This window comes from Aspergillus novofumigatus, assembly GCF_002847465.1.
Source record: "Aspergillus novofumigatus IBT 16806 chromosome Unknown P174scaffold_3, whole genome shotgun sequence".
Lineage (NCBI taxonomy): Eukaryota > Fungi > Ascomycota > Eurotiomycetes > Eurotiales > Aspergillaceae > Aspergillus > Aspergillus novofumigatus.
In genome coordinates this window covers 3,807,986-3,829,603 of record NW_020194276.1, presented here as the reverse complement: position 1 = coordinate 3,829,603, position 21,618 = coordinate 3,807,986, and the positions used below count along the sequence as shown (strand labels likewise).

Genomic DNA, 21,618 nt, shown 5'->3' with positions numbered 1-21,618 from the left:
TTACGGCATCTCGCACACGTCAAACAGTGTCGGAAAAGTCTGACACCGACGATCGGATGGATCATCCGAAGCCGCTACAATCTGCTTCGATGATGACCTTCAAACCCAATGGACAGTGCAGTCATTAATAGGAATGGCTATCAGACTGCACCTGTGTCTCCAGATAGGACACGCCTCAGAACAGAGCGCGCAGGCGGATACGATAAAATACTGCTCCTTCGGGGACCTACAGCGACTGAAAGATCAGGTCAAGGAACATATCATATCAGCCCCTGTTACTACATAGACAAGCGAATGGAACTACTTCAGAATCGTTTCTCTGATATCCCGTCCTTCACGCCGAGCATCTTCTCTTCGCGGCCCACGCCCTCCCCCAATACCTCCTCCGAACCCACATCCACCCCTCCACAGTCCCCTGCTATCGTAAATCTCATCCGCCAGCACAGCCCGCTCAATCAAGGTCTCCCGCGCCGGGAACCAAAGCGACAGACCCACATAGACGATACTCGTCCCCACAAAGCCTAACAACCACCCAAACTGGTACGGATGGATCCCAACCCCAACATCAATGCTACTGTTCACAGACGCGATCAAACCCGGTAGATTCGGCGCCACGCCAACCAGAAACGCGACGAGGGCGCGCCAGTTCGTCCCCACGCGGAGTACCGATACGTCGGGTTCGAGGGCTGATACAGTGCCAGGGTATCGTACTTCCGCCGCTTGACGAGCCAAAAGTCCCAGAGCATGATTGCACCGACGGGGCCGAGGAAGATGGCGTACGCGGACATGAAGTTCAGGAAGCTTCCTGCGGACGCGAGGATCTTCCAGGGGACGAGGCACCACGACAGGACTGCGCAGATGATCTGCCCGCGGCGCAAGTTGATGTACTGCGGGGCGAGCGCGGTCAGGTCGTTGGCGGCGGAGATGGAGTTGGCGGAGATGTTGACGCCTAGAGAGGCGAGGGCGAAGGAAAACGCGGCGAAGAAGCGGCAGGCGCGGCTGGTCCAGTGGCTGATCAGCACAATCGGGTCCCAGGGGATGTCGCCACCGTATCGAGACTGGCCGGCGGAGGAGGCTGCGATGCCGATGAAGGAGATGAAGGTGAAGACGATGGGGAGCATGGGGATGTAGAGGAGCTGCCATTTGGGGCTGACGCGAGAGTAGCGAGAGAAGTCGGACTTTGTCGGTCAGCATATCGGTGTTACCTCTGGGGGGTGCATCACATACCTGATTCACGCTGAGCGTGGCATAGTTCCCCAGTACAGACGTCATATTCGCCAGGAACAGCCAGCTATACTTGGACCCGGAAACCGTGGGCTTCTGGTCAAAGATCGCTCCGCCGCCCTCGGCCACGAACGCCCAGACGAGAATCGCCAGCCACGCAATGGGCACGATGATCGATTTGGCAACGAACAGCCACCGGACTTTGTTTGGATGAATACACAGGAACGGGAACTGCACAATAAAAAAGATTAGGTATCCCACCATCCCGGCAGTCGTGATGCCCTCGTCCTCGGGGATGTCATTCTTCAACGTCAGGAAACTCGGCCAGATGGCGCCGATCATGCACCGCACGGCATTACCGCCGTTGACATTCTGTATCGCAAACCAGAAGATTGCCAGGATCACGCGAGAGATGATGGCGACGTAGGAGCCCCAGAAGCCCCAGCTCGCCCGGGCGATAACGGGAAACGGGATGTGGTAGATGGCGCCGACGGCACCATTCGCGGCAATGACGAAGGAAATGATGAGGAATGAGATGGCCACGATGGAGAGGGACTCGCGCCAGCTCAACCCCACAGCGATGATGCTACTGGCGAACTGCCATGTTGCGGCGTTGAAAGCGTCGGAGATCCAGTACGCTATGGTCAGGGTCAATATCCAAGACCCAAAAAGTGAAGCGGCGGTATCTCACCGACAAAACTCAATGGACCCCATTTTCGACGGTGACGAGGGACAGGATCGAGATCGAGGTTGGTCCAGCGGGCATTTCCCTCTGCGAAAGCCGACTTGGGCTGGGTGACGCGGAGACGGGGTCGTCTGAATATCATCCTGGGGACGGTGGAGTATTACTGTAAGACTAAGAACGTTCAACAAGAAATCATGTGGAGCACAGGTAAATTATGAAGAATAGAGAAGAGAAAATGCGATTATGTTTGCATGCAGATGGCTTATCAAGGGAGGGGTGATGCAACGTCCGAAGTACTCTGCGTCACCATCCATACACCTCAGTAGATATATTCCGTCGCTGTCTATCGAGGAAAACAAAGCCAATGTCATTAATCCACTATTCCCCAGGTTTTTAAGCAGAGGAGCCTACCTATATATATCTATCCCAAACACTAAGACCATGACATACTCCTCAAGATAAGCCAGCTCGCCCTGCTGATAAGCCAGCTGAATCCCTGCAGGCCAAGCGCACCGTCGACTTATCAGTTCACCATCTCATTGGCGAAATTCTCCTCCAGTGTAACGCCATCAAAAGTCTGATAAGAATCCTGTCTGATCTTTAAGAGAGTACCGTGTGTGGCGATTCGTGCAGATCACTTCGCGTCCCCCATGGTTGATAAGTAGCTGGAGCCATGATTCCGGCAGTGTTGATGGGAGTATAGATTGTCCTTGCCTCTGTTAAAAGAGGACAAGTCCTTCGAAGACAGTTTCTGGAAAGGCAATGAGGGGATCATTTAACTCATGCACTTCATGCCAGACTGTTCCACCAAACAGTGGCTCGGGTTTCAAGGTGTCAAGTTGACCAATGCTACCAGCATATGAGAATAGATACTATACGCTTCAAGTATAGTGGCCAGCAAAATTGACCTGATACTAGTGTTGGTTACCAGTGTAAACCGTTCATCTTAATCTTAATCTTTCCATTCTTGTACACCGGTTCTGGTCGCTTCATATGGCATATTGAAACACGTAGAGATCACGGATTACTCCTTCTCTCCAGGCAGTCTCACATCTTCCCATCCCCTCCCATCACCAACACCAGGCAAGCTTCCCACACGCCGGATCCCCTTCCACTCAGTAACGTTCATCCACCCAATCTGCTGCAAGCCCCCAAACCCGCCGATCCAATACACCTGCTCTACTACCATCTTCGCCCAGTAGCTTGAATGCGGTGCCCCAGGCTTCCCTGGCAGCCAGACACTCGCATCCGGATGCGCGCGCAGATAGCACTCCTCCAGCGCTGCCTCTGTATCCCCGCGTAGAGGCGTATCAAACGGCTCCACGTACCCGATCAGCGTGACACGGGGGAGACCTGCTTCGCTAGGGGGGAACTCGGGCGCCAAGGGCTCGGTCTCGTTCAGGTGGTCCCACCAATCGATTGCGAGGCTGATGTTCGAGCCGGCGGCGGTGTTGCGAAAGGTTGTTGAGACGCGGAGGGCGAGAAAGGTCGGGTTGCCGTCGCCACCGTTGTTGATGTCTGCGGGGAGGTATTCGTCGCAGTCGGCAATGTACTCTGGGAGGCTGATGGGGAGGCCGGCCACGGAGGCGGGTGCGTGGGAATTGCCGGGGAGCGGATCGGGGAAGATGGTCGAGACGGTGCCCGTGGTTGAGAGAGCTAGGAGGCGACGGGCCATGAGTGTTGAGGTGAACCAGGATGGTGCTCGCATTGTCTCAGGTTCCCCGATGTGGATGACATCACTGTGTTGGACATTGTCTTGTGTCGGTATTGACGGAACAGATTGGTCTTTATATGGCTCGCTAAGAAGCACCTGGTTGACGGTATTGTCCTGCAGAAGAGCCGATGGGATAGCGGTCGCTTGCAGGACATGACCAACAAGAAGAGCAAGTGCGGAGAAAAGGGTGGCATGACCCATCTTTTCGAGAGAAACAACCTGAAAGTCTGGTTGGCTGGCGAGATGCTATGAGTGTAGTCTGTCTGTGGAGATATGGATGAAAGCACTCTGTGGAAGAGAAGAGGTCGCCCCTTTTAATAGCCCTGCTGGGGTCGGTAACACACGGCTTTGTGCAGATGACCAGAAGCAGAAAGCGCGTGAGGGGAAGGAGCAACAGACTACCGGCCATCTAATCTTATCTGATCCGGCTAGTCCTCAGGCAGCTAGGCTCCAACTCAACCTCGGCTATATAGAAACTAGAAAGGCTGAAATATCAGGTCTACTACCTCTAGTTTAGATGATTTAACTGGAAACATGGTACTATAGGCCAGAGAGCAGTGTTGCATCAGGGTGACCATGGTGTTCACCACCACCAGTCCAACACTGGAGTATGATCTCCAGATTCACTGATCTGATACTCTAGTAAAGTACTATAGTGAATGTCGCCATTCACAGTACTACCTACTCTCTTTTCGTTCTCTTCTTCATATGACCTTCTTCACGTCCATTCCTAGTCAATGCACATCTTAGATGGAAAATCTCCTGGCATCAAATACAAGTTCCCTTCAGGCGTTAACCGACTGATCCTATACTCCGGTCCAGCGAAGGAGACAGGTAAGATCAACCCTTCGATTACTTCCTGTACGCGACCCATCTAGTAACCCCGAGCTAGTTTTGTATGAGAGGGCGGCACAGTGGCATTCATGGGTTCCATACGGGTGAAACCCCTCCATCGGTTGGTTAACGCAGTTGCAATGTTCACGTCGGTGTTATTGAGGGGAAGATGAGGTCGGGAACCCATAGGGTATGCCATCAGCAGCTACCACAATGTGGTAGCATGTCTTTGTTTTGATCCCGCGCACCCTGGGATCTCCAGATGATTCGTCGGGCAAACTTTCAATCTATCTCTATCTCCGTCGGTCGGGATCCCTTTCGATCGACTCCGATGATGGAACTCTTCCAAACCCTCATAGAGCGACTCCAGATGCCAAGCATCCCTCCATATCGGACGGCGAAGCTCTGAGATCGGGGTAATCTTGACGAACGCGACAGCCCAACACCCGATTCGCATCTCTCGGGTCCCTCTAGTAAATCCCTTTCGAGGGTTTTCCCTTCGACCCGCGGGCCCGAAAAGGGGAGATCGAATTTACTACCGCGGACTTGGAGCAGATTGCGACGGTGTGGAAGGTACATCCCAAGGGTTTAAGAAGAAAACTGCTAGGGAATTGACCATGTCCGGGGTCCAAAGTGTCCGCCAGCGGACCGTTCTCGGAAATGGCCAACTGTGGTACTAGAGGTTGGAGTCTCCAGTCCTCCTGAGTTCGCATCAGTGTGGAGCGCACGGGCTCAATATACACAGCCAGTGCAGATGCCTCGTCCTGCTGGAACCCTCTCTCATCCTTACTACGCTCTTTCAAGTTGTCGGGCGGGCTCACTGCCACGGCCAGCTGGATTCAAGAAGGCGTGGACGTTGTTCCAGGAGCATTCCATCTCACGGTGAATCAAGTGCAACAGCCATTATCTCAAAGGAGGGACGAAAGATTACATCCTGATCGTCGGGCGAATAATCCCAATCCCCAGCCGCTATCTCTCATTCGTACAGACCTTCCTGAACATGGCTGGAAGTAACATTATGGGATCTTCATGATCACTGCTCAATGTATGTAATACAGAACTGCACCACGTGTGAGATCATGAGCTGTGCTGGGGGGAAGGTGTATGCTACGCTCAAAGGACTTCTGCATCTCATTGCTGCTCTCAATGTAAGTTTATCAAAGATAAAACCATATCTTGATATCCTGGGTGATCATCATCTGTGTGAACATGGATACTAATATTTGTGGTTTATAAGGGAGAGAAGACCACCACCAACAGCAACAACGATACCACCAAGCCTCTCAAAAAGAGGCGTCGTTCTTCGCAAAGTCAGAAGGAGAGGTCTCATTGGGGCAAACACGTATGGTTTGCGAAAGCCAAGTATAATGAAGGAAAGCGAGTGAGTGATCACTTCTAAACTCCAGCCTATCAGCAGCTTCGAAAAATGAGGAACTGCGTCTCTGATGAACTTGATCAGTACCTCATGGATCAACACGATCAACCTGCCCCATACAGAGGGTAGGCCGGCGTGATTACAGGAGCTCATGATTCTCAATTGCATAATCTAATGGGGGTAAGCAATATCAGGGCAATAGCTCTGAAGGTTGTCATCCTTGTCAAATGGACAAGGTTACAAAGAGCTCGCGTCTCCGGACTGGTGAGCTTCTCATCAGAGATAGGAATGGTATTGCCAGCACTGCAACAAATCGAGGTATGTTCAAGATATTCCATCAATGTTTCACATGCTTACTACCTGGCCTGGTGCAAACTATATTTCCCCGTCCTCCCACTACCAACAACCAACGCTTTCGGATCCGACGATGGGACCTTTTCGGACCATCGCTGTTACCAGGTCATAATGGGATTGAGTTCGGCAGCCCAGGTGACTCAATCACTGCCTGTCGACTAACTATCTATCTGGTGATGAGATGGCGGATGGCAAACGCGACCGCTGCTCCAGCCACGTCCGTGCCTGATGCCTGACGTGCTTGAAGGAGTTTGTAGGAGAACAGAGGAGGATGTCGAGGGCGGCACTGGGCCAGTGGCTTTTAGCGCCAAGTTGGATGGGTGAACCAGTGAATCACAGCTGTTGTATATTTTGATCTCAAATCAATTTATGCCTGACTTCCTCTTTCTTTACTCTTCAAAGCATCAACTCTTAGCCGTACTCCGTACCGGGTGATTGGTTGTATCAGGTGCCCAAGTAAATTCAATGCCTTCCGATTTCACCCGCCGTTGACCCATTTCTGCCTCAGGCTGCAACCCGCATTGACTCACCGGTCAAGCCTCAAATCCAGAGTTCAACCTTTCAGCTAGCTACAAGATGCGGTGAGTCACTGAGTGGCACCAGCAACGGCTGATCCTTGGAATCTTCCGAAATCAGGCAGTCGCCTCTCTCCGAAGAGATCAGGTCACGCCGCAACAAGTCAGCCAAGAATTATAGAGTACTGAGGTGATTACATTGTGATTGGCTATCCTGGGTGCGTCCAGTGCATCGCTGGATGCTGCTGACGGCTAACAAACATAGGGAACTTGCAAGAACTCTGGGTGAGTAAGTAGCACAAAGTTGTCACTTAGCATAGATAGATATGCATTCCTTGCCTTGCCAGGAAGATGGACCATTCCCAACCGCTGCTCCATCCAACAAAATAAAAGAAAAGCGAGGACAAAAAGATATAGAGAAAACCATGACAAGACCCTTCCCATCCCGCCACACTCCGTTCGTGTAATAAGACCGACAATAGATGCAGAGAAATGTAGGAATAAATGATAAAAAAGATGGACTAAGCGGTAGCTCACAGGGACAAGAACCCACCCCGGCATACATCGTACATCAGTAGATCTGCTGGTAACAGAGCCACTGTTAACAACAGGTCGAAAACGTAGAGTTCAACGCAGACAACCGTCTCAAACTCCCAGCAACAGCAGGGTATATACACATGACAACTCAGAAATCGTTTTCCACAAATGCAAAAAAAGAAAAACTGGAGATAAAGTTCGCTGTATCAAAGAACTTTTCCCACCAGTTGCCTGCGTTGTTCACCTCTGCGCCGTCGGAGAAGCCTGAAAAGAACGTCACTCGATCGACGAGATCATATATGAAATAAAAGAGAGAGATGATGGACTAAGCCACACGCTAAAAAGCCACTTTTCCTTTCTACAGAAAAGAAAAAGACAAAAGAGAAAAGAGCCTGGCAGCTGAATGTTTCATCGACAAAGCTAGCCCAAGTACTCCGATCGCACACTCGGGTTCAGCGCAATCTTCCTAGCTTCGCTGCCACAGCAAGCACGCTTCATGCCAGCTGGTCCAGACAAAGGAGCGCTAACAGCCAGGAGACTGAGTTGAGCAGCGGAAAGAGACTGAGGATATTTGGGATCAGAAGGAGTATCGCCCATGGAACGATCCGAAGCCTTGCCCTCATTCCGCGCATTGAGGTTCATCAGGTGGCGGACATGGTTCTGCCACAGAATATCCTCGGAGCCTGTGCGGCCACGTTTCCGGCATTGCCGCTGAGCAGTCGTTCCTTGCTCGAACGTCTGTGCAGAGCGGGAAATACCCCCGACAGTTCACAAAGGCTTTGAGCTGCCTCATGATCGACAGGAGTGCCCAGCGAGATATTGGATAGATCTGGGACCTGGCCAACTGCGCCCAAGTAGGTCTCAGGCGAGCTGTAGATCTCACCAAGCGGGCCCTCATCGATAGGAGACGCGATGGCCAAAGCCTTCCGACCTTCCTTGAGTGAGTTGCTGGTGCATCGGAGCGTTGCCTTCACGGCCAAGCGAGGCTTGGCAGAAGCGCTAGTGCCCAGGATGGAGACAGGGGCCGACCCGGAAGAGCAAGATGACAAACTCGACGACGACAGCGTCGAGACATCGGAAATCATCGATTCAGGAGATGACGCCGAAGACGTCGATCGAGCCAGAGACGATCTGCGTACCACGGTCGGGTATCCATCGAACGTGTTAGCCTTTTGGCAAAACGCCAGCGACGGGCGCTGATCGAGAGTCGACCGCGCCATGCACACATTTTGCACTTGTGACATAGCAGCGCAGATGGAAGCCCGGCGGGCACAGAAGGCGCTAGCACTCGCAGCAGGAGTGGTAGCAATGACCGTCTGAGGCGTCAACTGAGGCGTTGGCAGCATAGGTGGTCGTGGCATGGACGGAAGAGACGATGCTCCAGCAGACATGGGCGAGTACCGCTGATACGCCGATCCCTGATTGTAGATGGATGACGCGCTGGGGTGCTCGCCCGTCGATGGGGAACGAGGAGAAGGTGAGTCCGATACAAGGCCCGATTCAAATCCAACCATACTAGAGGATGTGGAAGGCTCAACATCCACTGTGTCCAGTTCAGGAGTGAGCTTGGGGATGACCGTTCGCCAGCACTGGCCTTCTCCAGTAAAAGGCCCACCAGCTCCCGGGGTGTACTTCAGGACGATGTCCGTCCAACGCTGAAAGGTGGCTTCGGTAACGTGTAGTCTCCAACCAATCGCTTCAAGAAACATCAACTCGTTCTGGTTGATTTCCGCGGTATTCAAGCCGGAGATCTTGCTCCAAGCACGGGCAGAGTAGTTGCGGTCCTGAAGGTACTTTGATGCAAGGATCAAAGCGGCAAGGAACATGCGACGGCCACATTGCATGGCACGGCAGACCGGTTTACTCCGGGGTGGTTGTTCCTGTTCCGCATCGTAGCGAGGCACGTGCTCCTTGATCTTGATCAAATAATACAGGGCAACCTGCAGAGTGCTGTAGCTGGTGCGCGACCGACGTAGAGTCTCCTGAATGAAAGTACGAAGGGGTAAAACACCTTTGCAGCCTGTGGCAGAGTCGCTGCGAGATGCCACTGCTGACAAGGGCCAGATTATCTCCACAATCTGCGAGGCGGTGTCTTCGTAGGGCAAGAGCATTTAGCTTTAGAAAAGATGGAAATCAAGAGGAAACATTCACTCACCGACGAGATTGTCAACGAAGTTGACTTTCCGATCCGACTGTCGCAAGAGGCATGGCGGAGGTCGGGCACAACTGACGCCGCTGGACTGAGCCATGCAGCTGTTGGTGCGCCGAGGATGCCTCCGCAACTCGGGCGCGACCGCCGCATCGGTAGCTTTGGGCAACACACCCCTCACACCGCCACGCAAGCTAGTCGCCGAAGTCAAGGTCCTTCCAGCCACCTGGTATTCGCCTTCATTTTCCCAGATTACATCCACCGGGTTCGTAGAAGTCGACGAGATGGAACTCTGGTTGGATACACAATCCAGGGAAAAGACGGAAGAAGATGAGGAAGATGCCGAGGAGGAGATCGAGGAAGCATAAGGATGCGCATAGGGCGCTTTGTACTGAATGCTCGGGTTTGAGTCCCTCAAACCCAAGACGTCCATCCCTGTCATATTCGGGATAGTCAAAACCGTACAACCTACCCACCACTGTCCGAAATCAGAAGTAGTTTCGGTTGGTTATACAATCCTCCGAACCGAATATTATAGGTAAGAGATGGGCGATTTTGAACCGTGATATTGTCAAAAAACCGTTGCGCAAATAACCGTTAACGAGGTACCAGTGAGACAGATACCGTCTTTTTGTTCACAGGCGACGGCGTGCCTTAGTTATGAGAGATCACCAGCTTGTCAAAGAAAGGTGGCGACGAGGGAGGAGAGGAGGTTAGGAAGCCAAAGTAGGTATGGACGTCGAAAATATTAGGAATCGAAAGAGGTCAAAGGTGTAACTGTATCGGGAAGGATGGAGGGTGTTCAACGTCCACGAGTCCGATCACCGTTCGTAGAGTCCGTAGTAGATCAAAAAGCCGAGATCACGTTTGAGAAGAATGCGTAGGTCGGGGTATACCGACATAAGCTTATTTCAAAAGTGATAGATACTGTATAGGTCTGTTGTTTAAACAAACATGGCAGTCTTGTCGGAGGCTTGAAGATCTGGGGCTGAGGAGTCTGCAAAGCTGGTGATCGGAACAGAAGAGATCGAGTAGACAGGGTACATCTTGATCATCAAAGGGATATGAAAGAGGTTATATGAAGGTGCCGATAGAACGGCGGACTGACCAACAAGCAGGCAGTACCAGTGGAGGACTGATGCTTGTCTAGGCAGTCAGCTGTTTATCGGGTGGCTAAAAAGGACGGAGGGTTCGGCGGGATGAGTCGTGAGGCTCGACTAGGCTGAGGCGACAAAAGAACAGTCAGCAACCCGATCGTAGGTCAGGAGAGGATCTCTTTATTTCTGAATCAAAATGGTGCGATCCCGAAGTATGACTCTTTCCTCCCAAGAAGTAAAAACCCAGCAGGCGGGAACCGAGGGAACGCTGCCTGATGACTACCTATTCTTGTGGAGGGCGGAGCAAATACTAAGAGTAGGCAGGGCAGTGACTAACTAACCTGGGGGGCGGCCAGTCCAAGGGGAAAAGATGGATCGGGGAAAGAGAGGGAAATGCGGCGACTTCCAGTACACGTTTTTAGAAGGGCCCGTGGAACAAGGAAAGGAGGTATTGGAAGGAAGATGGGAAAAATAATGTTGAACGGCGAAAAGGAATCAGAAGATTTTGGTTACTCACCTCCGTCTGTACCTGTGGCAAGACACTCAGGTGGCGGAATTTCGGGGGAGGAGGGAGTCAAAGAACGGATGCAGGGACCACGCCTTTTTTTCGCCAACGAAGGCGAAAAACGAGAAATGAGCGGAGAGTAAGTAGATAGTACTGATACAGGGCAATAAAAAGATGAAGTAACAGAAGAATATATCAAAAGGAGCAGAACAGCAGAACTCTTAACATAAGGAGGAAGGGACGTCTTACTTCCTCTTGCGAAGAGTAGTCAGTAGTAGTAGTAGTAGGAGCAGATAGACAGAAAGCGGGCGACTAGACAGTTGTTAAGGTAATCAGGGCGCGATCGGGACTGGGCGACGGATGCGGGTGTATGTATGACTCCTCAGCCAGCTTCCGAGATAGGGGATGCTCTGTGGTATCCGGTCCACCGTTACGGAGAAGGAGATACTCGACAACTCTACTGTCAGATATTCTACTGTGCTCAGGTATCTTTTGATATATCTTAATGAAGTTGATAATTTAATGTTCCGTACTCTGGAATAGGTGAATACTCTAGGATTCTACCTAAGATACGGCTAGTTCCTTCACAAGGCCCTCAAAGTTCACTCGGCGCTTCTACAATGTAGCGTCCGGCCTGTATACCTCTCTAAAATCATATAACCTCTCTAGAATCATATAAATAGATAAAGATTGTTCATTTTCAACACCTTGATCGCTTGAAATCATATTATTTTCTATCAGAGACTAGCAGCGATAGATGATCATCTAGATACTTACTCTGTAGGGGTATATCTGGGCCGTACAGTGGATCTATAATGAACTATCCTTATGATCATTATAATGAACATTATTATGAACTTACGATTTCAAGTACCGCTAGTCTATGGAGTCGTTTGCTGGCAAGAGTGTCGTCAGGATATCACGAATTCGCGATATCGGCTAGGTGAATGACAGGATTCGAGTAAGTTCCTCCACGTTTCTAACCATGCATGAAGGTGAAATGAATCATCACTATAGGCCACCATGGGATAAACCTCGCTGCTAACTAAACCCGGTGTGCCACAAACTGCATGACTGGCTCCTCTGACGGGCTCCTCTGACGGGCTGGCGAGTACGGACTCAGTGTGAGGGTAATAAGATTTCCTATCCGGTTTGATTCCGCCGCTCCTTCAACAACGGGTCCAGAGTTGTTGGTGGTCAGCCAACCAACCACCCGAGCTGTATTTGCTCCCAGCCCACGCCACCCTTCGCTCAGAATCTGGTGCTCCCAACGGCAGTGACACATCCTGCACAGGTCCATGGTTTGTCTCTCGGGGAAAAATAACGAGGCAGAAGGCAAGAGATGATACTTTTTTGTCTGCCCTCGTCTTGAGCCACGATGATCATGAGCGCTCCTGCCTCCCTATTCGTACACATGGAATATTGACTGCTTGTTGGATTTGATAGACAACCATAGTAATATGGAGCAGAGGTAACATGACAACTGTACTTGTGGAACCATCATGGATAGATACTCTAGGCAGCAGAAAACCACCACTGGTGCACAAGAATCCTCCTCTCCACCATCATGAGTAACGAATATTATGACCTTGTCGGCGCTTAAGGATCGATCACCTGAGCTGACAACCACAATATTATCTGTTTCAAAATAGGCAGCTCACCTCTGCCTGTTGTTCTTCATTCTATCCTCGATTACTCGACTATCGCAAAGTGAGCAACAAAAAGTGGATAAGTCACGGGGGGTACATGAGTAGTGCAGGAGGCTGTTGTACCACAACAACTGACACATCAGATTAAAATTAATTAATGACGGATATCTGGCTAAAGATTCACCACCCAATCATGCAGATCCAAAACAAGAGTAATATAGATACTGTACCCATCAGACTATTCCTTCGCGCGATCCTCCAGTCTCAGATCCAGATTAATACTTAGACTACCCCATGCTGTCGCAAGGCTGAGCATAATAGTGATAGAGATTCAATAGATTCAATAATAATAGCATCTTCTTGATCCTCAGCCCACCACGCAAATCTCAAAATAGTCTTGGAAGTCAAGCGCTGTGCCTCAATCCGCTGCGTCATGACTCATACCGTCATCGTCGTCTTCGCCACCATCTCCCACATCTCCCACACCCTAGTCCAACTACGGCTTAGCGTCGCCCCGAAAACAGAGCCATCGGAGAGGGGCTGGAAGCCTGAGGCAGCATCCAATCCTGCATGGAGCATTTTCTGGAGACGAATTCATTTTGCCTCGATTGGTCGGTGGAGAACGGGCGTACCTGCCAGGAGCGGTTAGACTGCGTTTCTGGGTTCCTCTTCAGTGTAGACTGCGAGACTGCGAGAGATTCACGTCAATGGCCTGGACGAAACAATGAGTATGGAGATGACTCTGGGGTAACGAGTGCGGATCTTACTACTAGGTTCGAATAATAAGACAGCTAAAGCTACTCTCTAGATGTATCACAAACAGGTAGATAAACAACAGAAGGGAGAAAGCTTAATAAATCCCCTCAACATTCACATGGTCCAGACAAAGTCACCGATACAAATGGAATATATATTCGCAGTCAAGTGCATCCCAGCTATCTCTGTGCCAGGACAATAAAGTCCCGAAACGAGAACTCCAAAAGCCTGTATCTGTCCAGTAGCCGACAGGAAACCTAAACTCACGGCCGGATCTCGCGCAATCAGATGGCCCAGATTTGTTCGAGTGGAAGGAGGTACAGTAGGTACAGCACCGATTGGGAATCATGCATAGAGATGCATGCACGTGTATGTACTTGTTGATTGCTACTCCGGATGAGAACCTAGAATGAAAGGGCGGTACTTTGGACACACAGCTTCATTGGGCCAACTGTCATGCAGCTTGACACCTCTTGTTCGACCAAAATGCTTCAGGCCAACAAATAAAGTTGGAGCAAGGAGTCCGCATCTATTGAGTTTGATCACCGTCAACCTACGCGTACATAGAAGGTATACGGGAGTCATATTTCTATCGTCCACTATGCAACATGCTAGCAAAACCATAAACGTTCATATGCTGTATGAAGATTATTACTTGATTATGATCTAGCGCATACCAGAGCGCCAATGATTTCTTTCAAGCTCTCGACCAGGAGGGTAATTTCTTCCTCTGGTGTCCTGGTCAGCAAATCCGCACAGATTTTCAAGTGCACACTCACCAGTGTTGTAATGCAGCATGCTGATGCGTACTACACCATCCTCTACATCCTCCAAACCCACGATATCGTTCAACAGCCGGTGGCTGTACATATGGCCATTGCGAAAACAAAACCGCGTCCGGCGCTCGACTTCTTCGACAACCTTTTGGCTCTTGATGCCTTGCACTGTGAAGCTGATTACCGGAACGCGAAGATCCTTGCTTGCTGATGGTTCGCCACAGATCGTAATTTGATCCTCGCTTCTGAGGTAGTCCAGCAGTATTGCCTGCAGTTTCTCTTCATGAGAAGCGATCTTATCCCATGTACCTGCGGGATTGGGCCCAAGATATTCAAGCGCCGCAGGAATACTCTGTGTCGCTTCGTAGCTGGCGGATGCTAGATTGAGCTTCAGGTCCAGCGTGTCTGTGCCTTTGAAGAAATGGCCAACGCTGTCGATCTGGTCATGTATCCGGGATGAGGCATATAGTTGAGCAATGTGCGGCCCGTAGACTTTGTACCATGAGAACGCCTGATCGGAAGATCTGAGCACTCTTCTGCTGAAGCTATCTTCACCAACTTACATAGATATCGACATCAAGTTCCTTCACATCTACCTGTCGATGCGGTGCAAGCGCAACCCCATCCACGCAGAGGAGAGCCTAACGAAAGAAGCATATCAGCATATGGCAAGAAAAAGCCACCAAAAAAACTCACCCGTGGATACTGATGAACGAGCTTCGCAATCTCCTTGACGTTCGTGATTGTTCCCGTAATGTTGGAAGCATGTGGGCATGCAACCAGCCTCGTCTTCTCCGACAGCAATTGGCCCAGCTCATCCAGGTCACAAACAGGGTTTCTAGGATCCGATGCCGACCACCACTTCACCTGCAAGCCCAGTCGTCCCGCGATCCGAACCCAGGGGGCTGTATTGGCTTCGTGGTTCAGCTTCGAGAGCACCAGCTCATCGCCGGGTTCGAACTTGAGCGCCGTCGAAAGGTTGTGTAAGAGCTGAGTCGTTGATATACCCAGGCAGATCTGAAGTAATGGGATCAGAGCAAGCCGGTGCTACCAGGGTCAAAGAACACACCTCATCAGGACTCGCATTGATAAACACTGCCGCCGCCTCGTAGCCCTTAGAGAATGCAGTGGTGGCTGCCCGAGATATGCCATACGTCGCTCCCAATTGAACATTGGTGGTAGAGAGGTAAGATGTAATCCTTCCCTGGCATCAGACCGGGTCCAAGCGAAATTCCAGATGACTCACGATTCGATCACAGTGTCCAAAACCTGACTGCCTCCTGTCAACGGCATCCTGGTCAGTGACTCGCTCGCGATGCAGTGCTCACAAGAGAAGGTCGAGGCCAAACAAACCTGCATTATCGAGGAACACCTGCTCTGCATTCAGAGCGGGAAAACGAGTCCTAACCTGTGCAATATCAAATTCTGAAGCCATCTCTGCTAATATCTGAAGGCAATCGATAGACAAAACTGGATACAAGCAGAATCAGATCCATTCACCATTGATAAGCTGGTGAAACCCCATCACGATAGCTTGTCTGCGAGAGGGGTAACACCCCGCTGCATAACCGATGGCACCAAATCACCAAAGCGTAATCAAATTCATAGCGCGGTACTTCCGTAGCACTTAGTGCAACATCCTCAACGTTCGGAAAAATGATCCAAATATGCAAGTAAAATGCATTGCTTCCAACGGGGTATAGTTATGCAACAACACAAGAGCCCAGGAACCACTCGCAGCGAACCAACAAACAGCAAGAAACACCGGCAATGAAATTAAAATAGACCCTGCAAGACAAGACCAAAGAATCAAAGCCGTGAACGCCAAATCCACTGCTAGCAAACCATCACCTAGAACGCACCCCCGCAGCCCCCGAACCCCGGACGCATGCGCAGCATCGTGCACCACACAGAGGAGATACTTCCTATCCGGCACGACCACAATCTCATGCTTCTTAGTCCTCAGCCGGAGCAGCTTAACCTCATCGTCCTCCTCCCTGTCCACACCCTCCGTCCTAGCATCGTCTCTCCCCGCACCATCTCCGTTCAACCCAGTCTGATAGCTATCCCTATCCTCCGCGCGCGGACACGACAGCGTCATCCCCAGCTCAGACGCACTCGACACGAAAGCAAAGATCCGCGCCGCGAGAGCTTCCGCCTGAGACGGCTGGTATGGTTTCTGGGCGGTGGGGGCTGGTACTGCGCTTGCGCCAGCGGGTGAAGTAGGATCCAATGACTCCGTAGGAGGGGTAGTAGTACTGTTTGCGTCGTCCGTTGCTGGCGGTGTCTGTGTCGCGCTCGTCGTGCTATTTCTCGGCGGTGCTGCGGCAACGATTCCGGTGCTTTGGATTATGGTTCCATCTTTGCGGGAAAGGATGAAGGTGGATTGTACGCCGGGGCGTGATGTAAGATGGGAAAGTAGGGCTGTGACATGTTGTGGGATTTGGGTGGTCTAGGCAATCGTTAATCAGTTTTAGAACGTTGAGTTTGTGGCTTGATCAAAGACAGGGAGTATCCTACCGCTGTTGCGTGTGCCATTTTCGAATAAATGACGAGGGGAGAGGAATGAATCGGGTTTGTTTGGGGTGAGGGGGAAAAGGAAAGGCGATGGTGGTTGCGTTGGATCCCTGCGGTTTCTTGCTTCCACCTGACCTTAATAACAACTTGCCCAGCTCAGAGGTCGTCAACTGATTAAGGACTGCCAATGCGTGTTTGTTGTTGAGACTTGAAGCTACTCGACTCGCAGTCCGGTCAACAACATCGGCATCAAAATACGACTCGGATGACTAAGCAGGATTGGGGCAGAACAATCTAACGTTTCTACATTCTATATGCCCCAAGGGGCTTATCTGGTGCTCGATTGTCATTAAGACAGATTGATTAATATTACGATTGCGAACTGCCCAAGGAAATATCCAAGCCATATTCATTTCTGGGAATTTAATGGCAATTGAAAGCAAAGTGACTTATGGACGTGTCAAGACAAAACAGAATGGTATCACTGCGGTGCAATAGTAACAATCAAGGAGAAAGTGGCAAGGCAAGTAAGAATTCAAAAGGCAGTCTAGGGGAGTCTGGAGCGAACGCAATTTCCGGACTGCATATCAAGTTAGTTGAGCCGATGCAACTGAGTTGAACCACCAAGTAACAAAGGAAACGCATGCAAGCGACTGTGCAACTAAAAGGAAACCTCCCCGGGCAGACGAAAAAAACAAAAAACTAAATGAAATGCTTAAATGCGACCATTCGGCACCCTATCGGAACCTGGCTTGTCCGATAAGCAAGTGAATTCAAGGTCTTCGATCATGTCCTCAAGGTCTCGGACACTGACACTGTCATCACTTTGATAATCGCTCCGCAGACTGGAGCCAGGGCTGTCAATCCAGCTTTCCGGGCGACGAAGGGATTTCTTCATGCGTGATCGTCTTCCATTTGCTACTGCGCGACCACGCAGTTTGGAAGATCGATCCGTCGAGGATGGAGAAGACCTTTCCGCACTTGAAGAATTTGCAGAGGCGGACAGCGATGTCGTTGACCCCCCAAGCAGATTGGGCTTGACACCCACATCCAAAGCTGCGAAAAGGGCCGCCTGAAGGATCCGGTTCTGGCGCTCCAGCTGTTCAATGCGCCCTTCAAGAGAATCGAGAGCGTGTGCAGCTTTGTCACGCCTATCGCGAGGGTCGTGAGAATGGTACGGACTCGATGAGTCTAGCGATGATGAAGACGTCTCCTCCGAAATGCGGCTTCTTTGCCTTCGCGGCGTCAAGGGCCCGGCATGATCTGACATTCCGGACTTCCTCGGACCACGCTGTCGGCTCAGACAAAGATTGCCCGACTTTCTTGAGGCTTCCTTCGTTCGCTGATATCGGCTGGAGTCTTGACGTAGCTCATACATGAATGTACCCTTATCCATGCACTCATCATCCGAAGAAGGGAGCGGAGACCCGGCTCGGTTCGAAGTGTTCTGTTCCCTACCCACCAATTCGTGAAGGACATCAATGCTCCGCATCCTCTTACTTCGGTGCAACGTAGTGCTTCGGTCGGAAGCGGGAAGAGATGGCTCTGGCTCTCTCCTCTCTGCCGATGCTCTCATGATATCTGTGGCCGAGCTGCCATGCCGCCTGCTGAACGGCAGTTGTTCAGCAGACTTCACACGTGGTGGAGCGGGAGGCGGGGAAAGAGGAGGCGACAAAGGAGCGGATGGAGTCGCTTCCTTTCGGACTGATGTGCTTACTCGAGGTCCGTTTTCGTCGCCAGTTCGCAATTCATGGCCGGACCCGGAGCTCATTGGAGATGCTGGCGAATTGATTCCATCGCCCTTTCTCGCCTCACGAGGAGTTTCTGGCCCGTCGAGGCTGATATGACTTGCCATCATGTCTCTGAACTTGAGTGAACGCACCCTCTCCGCCCCATTTTTTTCCACTTTCCCAGAAGATTCCGGATGATTCGTCGGTGTCTCCTCGACAGACTTAGCCTGCTCGCTGGCGGGCGAGTCTTCCCCAACCAAGCTCAACTGAGGGAGCGCAGATTGTGTATTCGAGCGACAGTGTTCGGCGTCTAAGCGGTTCTCAGATGTGGTGGCCGGAAAGGCGTCCGAGTGGTTGCGATTCGTCCGAGTTGCTGCTTTGCTGACCGGGGTGCTATGGTGGCGAACAGTGTTGAGAGCAGGAGGCCGTTCGGGCAGTGATGGTAGAGGTCTCATGGGAGCTGGCAGAGGGAATGAGTCTATGGTACCCGTTGGTAACGATGCAGGGCGACGTGTATTCTTCAACTGTGGAAGTTCTGGATGTATTGGACTCATCGCCGGTTCGCTGCAGGGATTCCCCGGCCGCGTTGTCGACGCCTTGCCTGAGTGGTATGATCTTTGAGGCTCGCCCTGACATTCCAAAGAACCTTTGGCCGAGTTTCTGACGTTGTCTGTCTTTCTTTTCGAAGCGACAGGTGCAGGAATCTGCTGTCTGTCGGAGGATTTGGTAGAGATTGGCGCCTCTTTGCCTGCTATTCGATTGTTGGGGATGCGCCAAGCTCCCTTGCTTGAAACACGAGGAGGCATTGTGTCAGGGAAGAGCTTCAACGACTGAGCGACCGGATTTGGCGGATCTCTAGGACCAGCTTTTGCTCTTGACGCCGGGGGTCTCAGTAATTGTGCAGAGTTGTTCTGATCTTCAGCAGAATCCAGAGCCTACAAATGCATTTGTCAGCATCTACCATGAGAGCTTCTATATGCATATAAGTCTGCTCAATGCACTTACCTGAGATTTGCCATCTTTTGGGTCATCACACGCTACACCATTTCCCGGAATTACGGTGGGAGGTATATGACCTTTCCCGTTCGTGGGAACCTGTCTAGAGTTCACTGCTGATGGAGCACCTTGGTCTTCCATACGCCGTTCCTTGGGCTTAAGCTGACAAGCTGCACTGTGGAGGTGACGAGAATCCTGACCTTCGATCCGCTGGTCGCTGGTGGTGTCCGCCGGCGGCTGGTATGGCGGTGGGTAAGCGTCATCAAAGTGAAATGGAAAAGACACTGCCGCCTCAACCATGGACGTTAGATTGCCGAGATCTAGTGGCGACGGCTCGGGGCTTTTGATGTGTTGCGTAACGGACACTTCGAGCGGATTTTCAAGCCATGGCTGGCCAATCTTTTCAACGTCTCGCTGAGAGCTGGATCGGAAGCTAAAGTTTGACGCGGATCTCGGGCCCGATATCGCCGAGTCAAGGCTTTTTTTTGCAGCTGAAGCTGGCAAACTGAGAAACCCCTCTTGCTGGAGGACGAGGAGATGACGGGACGTCTCTTCGGCTTTGATCTTGGGGTCCATTGGTTTCCATTGGAGCTGCGCCAGCTGCCGAAGCCGTCGCTGGCCGGCCTTTAGGAGTTCGCGCGCTCCCGTAACTTGCGAAGTGGGAGTTGTCGAAGGTGATTGAAGGAAGCGATCAAGCTCAGTGATATCCTCGTTCGTCATCTGTACCTCTGGACCTTGTCGCGGTCGATTGTTTTCAGCAGCAGTCAAATATTGTGTTTGGGATGGAAGAGTTGACATGTTGTGGGGTTTGTCCCTTGATAAGGACGAGCTGTGCCGACACGTTGGGACGACTGGACTAGGCGCGACTGTGCCTTCATGCGGTTCGGTCCACTGATGCATAGGGACGCTTGCCGGATCTCAATGGTCCAGTTGGGTTCAAAAATCGACTGGGATAAGCAGAAAGAGGTCAACATGAATAGCGGTGAAAAGCTTCGCGAAACTGTCGTACAAGGATATATTCACCCAAGCGGTGTTGAGACTTAGTCCTAGCCCTAGACGCGTTCGTAATTTTCTCTCAGTTTTCAATGCTTGCTTGGTGTATTCAGTGGCCGATGAAGGCATGAAAGCGAAGATGCGAGCCGCACTTGGGTCTGATATGGGTAGGTAACATTGACAAAATGACGTATGCAAAAATTCAGTGCCAGATTGTCTGCGGCAAAGTAGCCGATACGAGAATTAATGGACAAAAGCAAGATTGACCCAAGGGGGAGGGATATCTGCGAGAGGATATCTCGCGTTTAAGAGGTCCAGTTGAGATTCGAGCTGTTATACTCTTACCTCGCCGGGTATCTTTCCCAGGGTGTGACTGACCGACGGCTGCAGGGCCGGGTCATTGCCCAATGGCTCGTTCTTGATAGCTCGAGAGATAGGTTTGAATCTAGGCGACCCATATTGGCAACAACCCAGGATGTTCATGCCCAAGAGAGGGGGAGGGTCTTGAAAATGGCAACAACTAGCAAGGATAGCTACATAGTCTGCTAGTGGAACCCTATAATGCGGTGATGGACGGAATGGGAAAGGGCACGGAGAAAGGATGTGAAGCAATCAAGCAAGAAAGGGAAAAAGAACACAAAGAAGGAAGAAGTACTGACAGGGGATCTTCCCTTGCGAGCGTCACCGTCCGTGCTGGGTCCAGGACGATGAGCAATTGATTTCTCTATTTGGCGCCTCAATGACAGGTCGTCGTCGGTAATCGAGACGTTCTCTTTTCGTTGGTCAGACTATTTGCTTCGGGAGTGACTGCTGTAATGATAGTTGCAGTTCGCAGCTTTTACTCGACCAAGGAGAATGACAGTTGTGGATCTTCTCACGTCCGATCGAGCCTATTTTCTTCCTTGACTGGCAATATTCAGGCATATTGATCAATCGAGAGTTAGCTGTGGCTAATCAGCAGCCACGGCAGGACAAAGGAAAAGGACTTCTGCTAGTCTCCGCACTCCAAGGGACACAAGCACAGTAGCAATCAGCAAATCAGTGTCTTCCCCTTTCTCGGATCTTGAGCCCATTTGCCCTTCATTTGTAGTCTAAGCGCTCTCCTCCGGAGGGGAGTAAAAAAGCAATAAGAGAGGAAACCGGCCGATCGATTTCCTCTAGGAGCCGTTGCACGCAAGGGGAGTATTCATCGCAAGAGATAACTCTGCCATT

The 21,618-nt window shown here is 51.2% G+C and overlaps 7 protein-coding genes across 7 annotated transcripts; 1 reads left to right on the top strand and 6 right to left on the bottom strand.

Annotated features, from left to right (window-relative positions):
* Positions 1 to 305: 305 nt before the first annotated feature.
* On the bottom strand, positions 306 to 2,051 carry P174DRAFT_459608 (NCS1 allantoate transporter; the record flags this gene model as incomplete). The annotated part of the gene is made up of 5 exons (XM_024829779.1): positions 306 to 383; positions 445 to 574; positions 658 to 1,178; positions 1,228 to 1,862; positions 1,889 to 2,051. 5 exons carry the CDS (start codon positions 2,049 to 2,051, stop codon positions 306 to 308), a joined length of 1,527 nt encoding a protein of 508 aa, XP_024684742.1.
* An 882-nt stretch (positions 2,052 to 2,933) lies between these two features.
* On the bottom strand, positions 2,934 to 3,824 carry P174DRAFT_420021 (uncharacterized protein; the record flags this gene model as incomplete). Its single annotated transcript, XM_024824831.1, has 1 exon — positions 2,934 to 3,824. The coding sequence occupies one exon, from the start codon at positions 3,822 to 3,824 to the stop codon at positions 2,934 to 2,936; it is 891 nt and encodes a 296-aa protein (XP_024684741.1).
* Positions 3,825 to 5,299: 1,475 nt separating this feature from the next.
* On the top strand, positions 5,300 to 6,714 carry P174DRAFT_153823 (uncharacterized protein). Its single transcript, XM_024821173.1, has 5 exons — positions 5,300 to 5,605; positions 5,695 to 5,838; positions 6,027 to 6,152; positions 6,209 to 6,642; positions 6,695 to 6,714. Exons 1-4 carry the CDS (start codon positions 5,562 to 5,564, stop codon positions 6,420 to 6,422), a joined length of 528 nt encoding a protein of 175 aa, XP_024684740.1. The 5' UTR covers positions 5,300 to 5,561; the 3' UTR covers positions 6,423 to 6,642; positions 6,695 to 6,714.
* A 944-nt stretch (positions 6,715 to 7,658) lies between these two features.
* Positions 7,659 to 9,829, bottom strand: P174DRAFT_420020 (putative G1/S-specific cyclin Pcl5; the record flags this gene model as incomplete). Its single annotated transcript, XM_024824830.1, has 3 exons — positions 7,659 to 7,949; positions 7,997 to 9,330; positions 9,394 to 9,829. The coding sequence occupies 3 exons, from the start codon at positions 9,827 to 9,829 to the stop codon at positions 7,659 to 7,661; spliced, it is 2,061 nt and encodes a 686-aa protein (XP_024684739.1).
* A 4,224-nt stretch (positions 9,830 to 14,053) lies between these two features.
* P174DRAFT_367484 (putative aminotransferase) lies at positions 14,054 to 15,605 on the bottom strand (the record flags this gene model as incomplete). The annotated part of the gene is made up of 7 exons (XM_024822175.1): positions 14,054 to 14,124; positions 14,174 to 14,681; positions 14,734 to 14,811; positions 14,867 to 15,187; positions 15,240 to 15,369; positions 15,417 to 15,450; positions 15,524 to 15,605. 7 exons carry the CDS (start codon positions 15,603 to 15,605, stop codon positions 14,054 to 14,056), a joined length of 1,224 nt encoding a protein of 407 aa, XP_024684738.1.
* Positions 15,606 to 15,675: 70 nt separating this feature from the next.
* Positions 15,676 to 16,894, bottom strand: P174DRAFT_154075 (uncharacterized protein). Its single transcript, XM_024821174.1, has 2 exons — positions 16,691 to 16,894; positions 15,676 to 16,622 (listed from the first exon to the last, which is right to left on the bottom strand). Exons 1-2 carry the CDS (start codon positions 16,706 to 16,708, stop codon positions 15,798 to 15,800), a joined length of 843 nt encoding a protein of 280 aa, XP_024684737.1. The 5' UTR covers positions 16,709 to 16,894; the 3' UTR covers positions 15,676 to 15,797.
* A 180-nt stretch (positions 16,895 to 17,074) lies between these two features.
* P174DRAFT_440735 (uncharacterized protein) lies at positions 17,075 to 20,360 on the bottom strand. The gene is made up of 2 exons (XM_024827126.1): positions 19,423 to 20,360; positions 17,075 to 19,352 (listed from the first exon to the last, which is right to left on the bottom strand). The coding sequence occupies exons 1-2, from the start codon at positions 20,209 to 20,211 to the stop codon at positions 17,403 to 17,405; spliced, it is 2,739 nt and encodes a 912-aa protein (XP_024684736.1). The 5' UTR covers positions 20,212 to 20,360; the 3' UTR covers positions 17,075 to 17,402.
* Positions 20,361 to 21,618: the final 1,258 nt, after the last annotated feature.

Coding starts and splice junctions, on each gene's coding strand:
- P174DRAFT_153823 (XM_024821173.1), top strand. CDS start 5,562: ATGCTACGCTCAAAGGACTTCTGCATCTCATTGCTGCTCTCAAT. Junction 5,839..6,026: donor AGTATAATGAAGGAAAGCGA/GTGAGTGATCAC, acceptor AAGCAATATCAG/GGCAATAGCTCTGAAGGTTG. Junction 6,153..6,208: donor GCACTGCAACAAATCGAGGT/ATGTTCAAGATA, acceptor CCTGGTGCAAAC/TATATTTCCCCGTCCTCCCA.
- P174DRAFT_440735 (XM_024827126.1), bottom strand. CDS start 20,211: ATGTCAACTCTTCCATCCCAAACACAATATTTGACTGCTGCTGAAAAC. Junction 19,353..19,422: donor CAAAAGATGGCAAATCTCAG/GTAAGTGCATTG, acceptor ATGCATTTGTAG/GCTCTGGATTCTGCTGAAGA.